Consider the following 9,894-nt stretch of genomic DNA (forward strand, 5'->3'; position numbering starts at 1 on the left):
ATGCTGATGAAGCATTGGTGTAACATGGGTACAGGTACACTTTCTTTATCTGACTTACACACTTCTACTTTGTGTTGAAAAAGATGTATGTAGTAGATGACTTCTGTGATTGCTTTGCAGATTATTTGTAAGTGTATACTGTCTTTGTTACTGCAAAGTATTCAGTTTCTTAAATAAGTTACTGGTATCATTTAAACCACTATTGACCTACTTCTCTTTCATAAAACTAAAAGCTCTGAGTTGTTTATGAGCTGCTTTTTTGGGCCCAGGGTACAGCGTTTGATTCTATGCACCTTAATTTGCCAGCTGTATGACTGAGCAAGTGACTTAACCAGACAGTGTTGCCCCTGAAAAAGGGGAGTTGTGTCTAGTGGGCTTACACCGTTAACAAATCTGTAAAAAAAAAAAAAAAAAAAAAAAAAAAAAAAAAAGTTTTGTCCCTGTCAGAGAATGAAAAAAAAAAGTTCTTGTGGGACCGGATAACATACCAACCTGCATTCCCATCTGGACCAAGTATGCACTATGAGCTTCTTCTTAAAATGTACAACCTCTGTCTGTCAGCAGGGTTTGTACCCAATGCCTGAAGAACAGCCACTGTAACACATATCCTCAAGGGTCGTCCCTTTGCAGACATAGTTAATTATAGGCACATCAGTTACAGCTTTGTATGCAAAGCTATGGATTGCATTATAACAGAACTCATTTATGCAGGCATAGTCAGCTTAACTGATTTAGACTCTACCCAGTTTGCTTTTATGAAGGTCAAGTTCTGTCTTCTAAACCTAGTGAACCTCTTTGAATGAGTTAGAGTCTGTGGACAATGGTCATTTTGTGTGCAAGCTGCTTACCTAGTCCTGGCCAAGGCTTTTGACATTAACCCCCATGCCGGTATTGATAGACAGACAATTGAAAACTGTACATGTTCTGTGTTGGATAGAAAACTGGCTATCAAACAGATCCCAAGTTGTGAAAGTTGGTGGTGCCCTCTGTGAATCGCAACAGACCTACGAACTTATGTGAACATCTCTCTCTCATTTGATTACCATGTTTCTACCATGGTTAGGAAATTCTTTTACCTGGCTTAGTTGATTTCCAATATGGATGAGCACATCCTAAGCAGAAGGGCAACATCTGGGTAGGGCACAGAGCAACAGGAGCTTCCTGGTGGCAGTCGTGGAAACCATTTGTAATGTGCTCAGCTGAAGGAGTGGAGCAGCTCACTGGCGGTAGCAGTATGCAGAAGTATGTGGTGGGGTGGCATGGTCTGCCCATTGCACATCTCCTTAGGCAGCCACAGCACGCATGTTGGGGAGAAACTGGGCAGGATTAAGTTGAAAAAAAAAACTGATTTATGGTAGGACAGCACAGACCCCACCCCACCCCCAATGCCCTCAGGATCTCTGCTGATCCCAGCATTAAATTCAGTAATAGTCTGAGGGGATGATTGGAGTGGCCTGGAGACTCAGAATGGATATGAGGCACCAGTACAGATTTAAGGATAACCCCAGGGTAGGAAAAAAGAATGCAAAAAAAAATTTTTTGGACAGAGATACTTTCCTGTATTAGTAATTAGAAGTAATTTCAGATGGTATTAAATTTATTGACATATTGCAATATTCCAGAATTTAAGTGCTGGTCCAGATACTGAAGAGTATGCATGTAACAGTCAGTCCCAGAGGCTACGAGGAAAATATAGCACATACCCGTAGACTAGTTAGGAAGGTAATGCAGAATTCATGAGTTTTAGAATTTCAAAAACAGCAGTACTAGGCACATAATATTCATGGGATGAGCCTGAAATTTGTCATCATTGATCAGTGCATTACCCCAGTAAACAAATATAAATAAATAAATATTTGCAGGATTGCAGAAGTCAGACTTCAGTACATACATTGTGGTGAGTTTATTTAGATTTATTCACCAGGTTAGTCCGCTGATCCATGTGGACCATTTTCAGACTCCGGTCTGGTGTAAAAACATTTTATCATGATAGCATTCAAAATACAATGTGAGCAAGAAATGCACATTACAATGATGGGAGTTTGTTAGCTGTTGCTTGCATTCAAAATACAATGTGAGCAACAAATGCACATTACAATGATGGGAGTTTGTTAGCTGTTGCTTATAACTAATAAAAATGTTTTTCTTAATTGGATCTAATTTTTGTGTTGTCTTTTTCTTCCTGTAGCTTGAAGGAGAGGAACCTGAGCCCACATTTGATGAGAAGGAAGGACAAGATGAATACGATGAGCTGCCCATGCCCATATAAAGCACAGATGCACTGAAAGGGGCAGGCAAGGACTGCAAACTGCATGCAGCATTACTGAGAGAAGGAAGATAAACACAAGGATTGGGTCTGCTGGTACAGATCATGACTTCCAAACTCTACAACAAACTTTCGCTTTGAACTCACATTTTTGACACAGTTCAGTGAAAGACAGTGTTGCTGTGGGAAGTAGAACAGTATCAGCACTTTGCCTTAAGTGTTTGAACATGTTAAGTACATTCCTGCTTGAACGGTATCTTCACAAATCTGTTGCACAAGCTCAGAATGTACAAGTAAAGCACTGGGATTGTTCTGGTTTGTAATGCGCAGATCTGTGGAGGCAACAGGATGGCACAGTTAAACCCCTGAATTGCCTAATTAAGGATGGACATTTAAGTACAAGGACTGCATTTAGATGAATACAGTTCGACATATATATATTTTTGGAAATTGGTATTTTACATGTGCCTTTTAAATTTTGTTACCCATCAGAGTCACCTAGTGAAATCCCAAGGATTTTTTTTCTTCATCACAAACTAAGTAGCACTAGGATGTATATTTTGTCGGTCTTCTAATACTTAGTGGTTTCCAGTAGTGACTTTACAGCCAATTAGAGAGGGCAGACTCTGCAAACATACTAAACACCCAGTCTTAAGTGACAGAGCTACTTCTGCTGTGCAGTTCCATTGGGATGCAGCTACCAACATGGTCTACAGTAGTATCACATTTCTTCACTGTAATTGTAAAGCCTTACAGAGTTCAGTGAGTCATACTATGCCAGTATGATTTGCATGAAAGAGATGAGTTAATGCTGTGTTGTTTTTTTTTTTCGTAACTTTAAAATTGTTCATATAGTTATTTTTATCGCACAGTGGTTACTACTGGAAAACTAAAAGAACTGCATGGCTCCAGTTGGGCTCTAATGCTAGCGAATATAACACAGTGTGACATACCAATATAATGCAGCAAATAAATATTGAGAGTTAACATACATAACTGTAATAGTGATGTGACCAGCGTTTAGTTAACAAGATGGCTGTATGTGGATCAGCACTGACTGAGAAATAAAACAGAAAGAGGCATTTGATAGTGGCATGGCTTGTTACACACATAGTACAACTGTAGATATGATAGGAATGTGTCTTTCCATGCAGCCAATGGAGTTTGCAGAAGGCACTCAAGTCATTTAGAACTTTACATGTAAAGACGATACAAGTGAGACATCTAGTACTGTATATGGGGTCGCAGCAGATCCAAGGAGAAAACCTATGTTGTGCCCCCAGAGTATAGAAAGGTCCATTGCCCTTTCTGTGGTGCAGGTAGCATACTAGCATGAAGGTTTACTAGTATTTCTGAACTGCAGTTTAACAAAATGGCTCCTTTCTGAAGAGAGGAAGTGCTGCGCCTCCTTAAATGAAGTCTTTCACAGGCTTCTTGCAAAAGCCCAGTCCTCAGAAAGTATAAAACCTATATATAAATTAAAATAATGAAACCCTTCTGTAACTACTGGTGCAACCTTTTGGAGTGGAAGAAAGAGAATGATTGTGTTTGCATATACATATATATATATATATATATATATATATATATATATATATATATATATATACGCAAGTATGTATCCTACAGTGCCACATTTGTATAGAGAGGAACATTTGTTAGCTTATAAGAACAGTTTGGTCTGCTTGATTTGCTCGTTATAATAACTAGTGGGTACTTCAATGTATACCATTTCATAGACAGGGGACTTGCATTCCTGTCTTTTCTAGAAATGCTTTAGAAATATGTTTATATTTTGGGGGCTCAGTATGTTTCTTGAATACCATACTACACTCATTGAGTGAGCCAGTGATGCATAGAATGAGTTATTGAGTTCACTGCTTATCTGCACTGTGAAAAAAAAAAAAAAAAAAAACTGGTAAACCACTCAGGCCAAAGTATGGTAGCAGCAAAACCCTCACCAAGCTGTAAGCAGAAAACCTTTTTTTTTTGTTTGTTTGCAAGGTATACTGGCTGTTGTACAAGAAATGTTTGGAAGAAGAATATGCAAATATTCTAGCTAAAAGAACTCTCTGGAAGTTTGGTTTCCAGAGGTTTTTATTCATTCACAGAGGATGTGTGTCATAATCTGCCTAGACAATTTAGGCTTATACTGCTGCTGTAAACTGATAAAATTCATCTCATGCTGAGAGACCCAGTAGTACTCGGTGAGGTGTTGATTAATCCGCTGATCTGTGTTAATTTCAGATAATTCATATGCTTTACTCAGCGTATTCATCTGGCATACTTTCTGCTGTGTACTACTACTCCTCAGTGAGGTGCTGATTAATCCGCTGATCTGTGTTAATTTCAGATAATTCATATGCCTCGCTCAGCGTATTTATTTGACATACTTTCTGCTGTGTACTACTACCCCATCCCTGCAATGAAGCAGTGTGCACCATGGTTAAGTAACCGTGACCAAGTGTGAAATTTTTTTTTTTTTTGCTATCCTAAAGTAGCATTACACTGCTTGCTTAGGAGTAAGAGAGCAGCACTTTACTCATGGAAATGCAAACTAACTGGTGCTGAATATTTATTGGCCCACACAGTCTGCGTGTATCTTGACCTGTGAATTCAGTAAGGATTTGATCAGAAATAACACTCTGGTAAGTCTTATCTTCCATTCTCTTTGTCCTGTACATTTTTGATTTCTACTACTGCTAATGCTCTGCTTTCTCAGAATGGCTTTTCTGTGAGTTTCCACCTCTTTCCATACTGTGTACCTCTGCCTTCTCTTTCATTCAGGGTATGTACATTAAGCTGTTTCACCATTTTTCTTATGTCTTCTTCTGCAGACTTTGCACTGTTCTTCGTAATCCTGTCATGTCTTTCTAAAGAGACAGCATCTTCAGAACTCTCCATGGTACTTCAGATGAACTGTTCTTGCTAGCTAGGTTGAGGAATAACATCTTGCTACTGCTGGTGTTTCTTTTAATGTATCCTACTGTCATAGCAGGCCATGTACTATAGATGCCCCACGTACTTGTCTGTTCACATCAGTGGTATTACCTCCTCTCCAGCAGTGTAATATTCTTGAAAAGTTTTGTTTCCCAGATCAGATGCATTATTTTGCACTTCACACCAAATCTTTCCTGTGAGATTATATATAATTTTTTGCACTGTTCTGTATACTTGCCATGGTCTTTCTGTTCCAGCATTTTGTGTCATGTAGTTATGCATTCTGCACAGAGTCATATTTTTCCTTCAGACTTCTTGGTGTCACTGATAAGTTAAAAAAAACATCAGTCCTAATGTTGAGTTTGTCCCACTAACTTTTTATCGTGTGTGCTATTTATTTAATATAGCTGTTCTCATTTGTTGGTTAATCTGTTTCCCAGGCTGCCAAATTGTCTTCCACCCTTAGGCTGGCTGATTTAACTTTTTTTTTTTTTTTTTTTTTTTTGGGGGGGGGGGGTTGAGACTATATCCTATAGACAGTGTAGCAAGTGGGCATTGTTCGCTGTATAGAAAGTTATAGAGTGGAAAAGATAATATACTTATCTAGTCCATTCAGCTGTGCTACTATTCCCTTTGTAGCTGTTGTCATCACCCCAGCAACCCTTGTTCATACATCTTAGTATGTTTTGATAAATCATTTGCTCAATACTTAACTACAGCAAGTCAGAGCTTTGTCTGTGTACACCAGTAGAACTGGCAAACCTATGCATTGTTTGTCTGACCATTCTTCTCCACTTATAGTGATTTAAAGTTGGAATTGATGACCGTCGCAATTCGCATCCTTTTTATTTATCCATACTTGGCCACCCATTATGTTAAATTATTGCACTTGTCTTTACTTTCTTATATTAACTCTTAATGTGCACCTCTGTGCCGTTACCCACAATCTTACAAGCCCCATATATGTGTTGCCTAAGAAGTATTAACTTATTTTGCACCCATTGTAAAATATTTTAGCTGCAGTTCCCAAAGTAATTTCTGAAGACTGGTGACTAGGTACTAAAAGTACTACCTCATTTTGCACTTGGTTCCTAACAGACAAGGTGCTGCCTCTGCAAGCACAAAGTTGCAGTTTTGGAAGACGGTAAATCAGATACAAGTTTATTCTAGAAAACACAGTACTTTCTGTACTGTTCTGAGGTTCACTGTCTAATTTATGGATGTAGCCACGTTTGTCTTTGGTCCTTTTGAATGTCATTATCTCTCATTTAAGTAACACAAACTAACAAGGGCAGTCAGTTCCTCATTGAAGGAAGAAAGCTCTCTGACAGCCAAGCCAAGGACTGTTCTGCTGAAACCATTTATAGTGAGATTATTTTTGACCCCCACAGCCTGCTGGTTAATGCCCTCCACCATTTTGTTAAGGTGTGGTCGTCATAAAAAGTCAGCAGAGTACCTTGTTACTATGGAGCTTAAGTATCATTCAGGAGAGGGGCTGAGGGAATTCATCTAAAGAAAATAATGTAAGTATAGTAGTACCTTGCAGTGCCACTGAACCCCCCCCCCCCCCAAAGAAGACCCTCACTTTAAGGTATGACTGTACGACGGCCTTATCAAACTGTTTATAGTGTGTACAGTTTATAGTTGTATTGCTAAGAAATAAACAACTGAATCAATTTTTCCATTTGAAATTCAGCATAGTGAATACACTTGTATAGGGTAATCATGAGCTCTTTAAGTCCTTTTTCATTAAATTTTTATCAGGTTATGATAAATGGCTAGTCTCAGTGGAGTGTTTCCACACCCCATATTGCTGCGTTATGGTAAATTACATAAGTGTACATATAACCAGATTGCTCATGGAGGCAGCAGTACGACTTGGTGGACAAGCTAATAAACTGTTAATGAGCTACATTTTGCACATATTTGTCTGAGCTTCACCACCTCTTCTAACTGTACAGTCTTCCTGGAGGACACTTAATCAGAACAAAACTTTGGAGCCAACCCTGAAAACAGGTAATCTGTTCTTGCAGTCATATGTTAGTGAAAAAACTTGATAAAATTGTGTCCACCAGGTAAAAATCCCTGTCTCACTGAATTTTATTCTCCACTAATTATTGCTCTTTTGTTTTTGTAGTCGTACTTCTAAGTAACTTGACCATTATAAACATTTGTTAATGCACCCTGTATAACATAGTTGCAGCCATAAAAGCAATGACAAAGAGCAAGTACATCATGGAGAATTTGTTCTTCGAGTGAGAGTCCCAGCAGATTCAGTTTTAAAGGCCACCTTTCTAGCAGAAAGCTGGGTATGGTGAATTTCTTGGGCATTAACTTTATGGACCCCTTTTTTCTATGCCATTCTCTTTTCCTTGTTTTTTATTTTCTCAGGCTCTCGGTTTTGGGTTTTTGTCACCGTTTTTTTTTTTTCAGGCAAGAGAAGTAGAAACTGACCACGGTTCTGAATGGACCATGGAGAGCTTGAATTTTAAACTAAACATATGCACTCCTTAGTTTCAGATCACCAATCAGCCTCAGAGTAGTACTGCTGGGATTTCAGATTCATATGCACTAATTTGCAGTTTTAAGCCTTATTTGTAATGTGGCACCTTATATTAAGTTGCAAAAAGTGCGTTAATACCAAATATTTGTGTCCTGACTCGTAGACTGAATATGCATGGTAATTTCTTAACATTAACTGTAGCCTATGTATGTTAAGGGCTTTTAAGTACTAGAGATCAGAGTGACAATATATATTGCATTTTATTTAAAGTATATATACATATATGTATACAGTAAAAAAAATATATATATATATATACACACACACCGTGTAAATGTTAGTATTAAAATGGTTACACATTTTGTAATTTGTTTTGAAAACAAATTAGTATTGTGTATATTTGTAGTATACTGTTAATTATTTGTCTGTCCTTTCCTTTTGGTTTTTGTTTTCTATTACTGGTTTTATTTGAATGATCAGACAGAATGCTATAGGGAGAGTACATTTGCAAATGTAATTTATCAGACACTATGGGGGAGTAGTACTGATGTTAGTTAAAATATTTTGGAAACAGGCAATGTGTATTGCTCCCTGCTGCCTTATTCTTAGTCTAAATCCATGTTTGTTTAATGTTTTGTATGCATCTGTGTCAAAACTAAGTCTGTGTAATTCTGAACACAAGAAAAAATATATGTGATCGTGTTTGATTAACAGATGTGTAATGGAGTTTTTTTTATCATGGGATTGTGTTGCACTTTCATCAACTTGTTGCTGGCTGGTCTCATGCTTTATTGTACCCTTAATCACTGTTGCCATAATTGCCGTAATTATTTGATACTGTTAATACATGGCAGTTTGCTGTACTAGTCCTGGATGCAGACTTTGAATCTATGAAACTGAGTAAGGCATCTTTAAGGAGCCTTAAAAGACAAATACAGACAAAAAAAATCATTTATTTTACCATATCTTCACAGTTTCTGAAATTCTGACACCCCTGCAGCAGTATGTGTGTTATATGCTCATGTTGGATTCACCATAATGATGATTTGAATTTGGTTTCTTAGTCAACCTGTTGGTATCACATGTGCATCCAAAAAACTTTATTGCCTTTGAGACCACGTCCCAAAAAATAAATGCTTTTCAAATGCATTTCAGTATTGCTCATCAAAAGACTACTTAGGGTTCATAGGTGGGTACTAAGCTATCGGCCCAAGGGCCTAAGTAAGCCCAGCCAACAAGGTTCCCTGGCTTATGCCACCCAAGAAAGTTAATTTCTTTTGCCTGTTGAGCAGAGGCACAGAAGTGATCTCCCAGGTGTATTTCCTATTTCCCATCCACTCATAAAGATTTTTCTTGAAAAGTGCTAATGAGGAACTTTGGTTGACATAGATAGGTAGCTTGTTCCAGAGTATAGGAAGTCTCTGGGACAGGAATCTATCCTTCCAGCATGTCCTGTTATTGTGGTGACAATGTTTAGGTCCCTAGAGCATGTAGCTCAGAGGGATTGTGATTTCTGTAGGTGTAGCATGTCCAACAAAGTGCCCACAAATTACAACATAGGTGGTAATCCTTTAAGTATGGAAGAAGTAATTAGGGATTTGGGGACCCAAGTAGATAGTAATCTCTCCTTTGACAGTCACGTTGCCAAAGTGGTTAGAAAGACCTTCTATATAGCCTACCTTATCACGAAAGGGTTCACATCTAGATCAAGAGAGGTCATTGTACCCCTCTACTCATCAGGCCCATAACTGAATACAATGCCCCATTTGGGATGTACCTTACCAGACACCTGCAGCAACTGGAAAGACCCCAAAAGTACCTCACCAAGAGGATCAAGGGACTCAAACAGATGCCCTATGCAGTTCGGCTAAAGAAACTCCAGCTCTACTCAGTGGCAATCTGTGCCTGATATATAAAGCCATGTCCAACCCAGAATTAATGGACATGCTCCACCTCAGGAAATCCAAATCCCTTGGACCTACACACTCCAGGGACTTAAACCTTAGCACAGAAATAAATAGGACATGCTGGAGGGACAGATTCATATCACAGAGGCTCCCCTCACTCTGGAACAAAATCCCAATCCATGTTAGGCAGAGCCCCTCACTGACCCTCTACAAGAGAAATCTTGACGAGTGGATGGAAGATCGTAAGTTTACCCCTGGGATCTCTCCTGTGTCCCTGC

At 38.6% G+C, this 9,894-nt stretch overlaps 1 protein-coding gene across 4 annotated transcripts in view; it reads left to right on the forward strand.

The window, feature by feature from the left end:
- SLC4A2 (solute carrier family 4 member 2) overlaps positions 1-8,420 on the forward strand; it is a 2,370,566-nt gene extending 2,362,146 nt beyond the window's left edge. For all 4 annotated transcript variants that reach the window (XM_044067584.1, XM_044067586.1, XM_044067587.1 and 1 more), the window contains one exon: positions 2,189-8,420. In XM_044067584.1, the coding sequence (XP_043923519.1) occupies positions 2,189-2,269 (81 nt within the window). In that variant the 3' untranslated portion in view covers positions 2,270-8,420. The remainder of the gene's footprint in view (positions 1-2,188) is intronic.
- Positions 8,421-9,894: the final 1,474 nt, after the last annotated feature.

Source organism: Protopterus annectens, chromosome 3.part1 (assembly GCF_019279795.1).
Source record: "Protopterus annectens isolate FY-2018-M chromosome 3.part1, PAN1.0, whole genome shotgun sequence".
Lineage (NCBI taxonomy): Eukaryota > Metazoa > Chordata > Ceratodontiformes > Protopteridae > Protopterus > Protopterus annectens.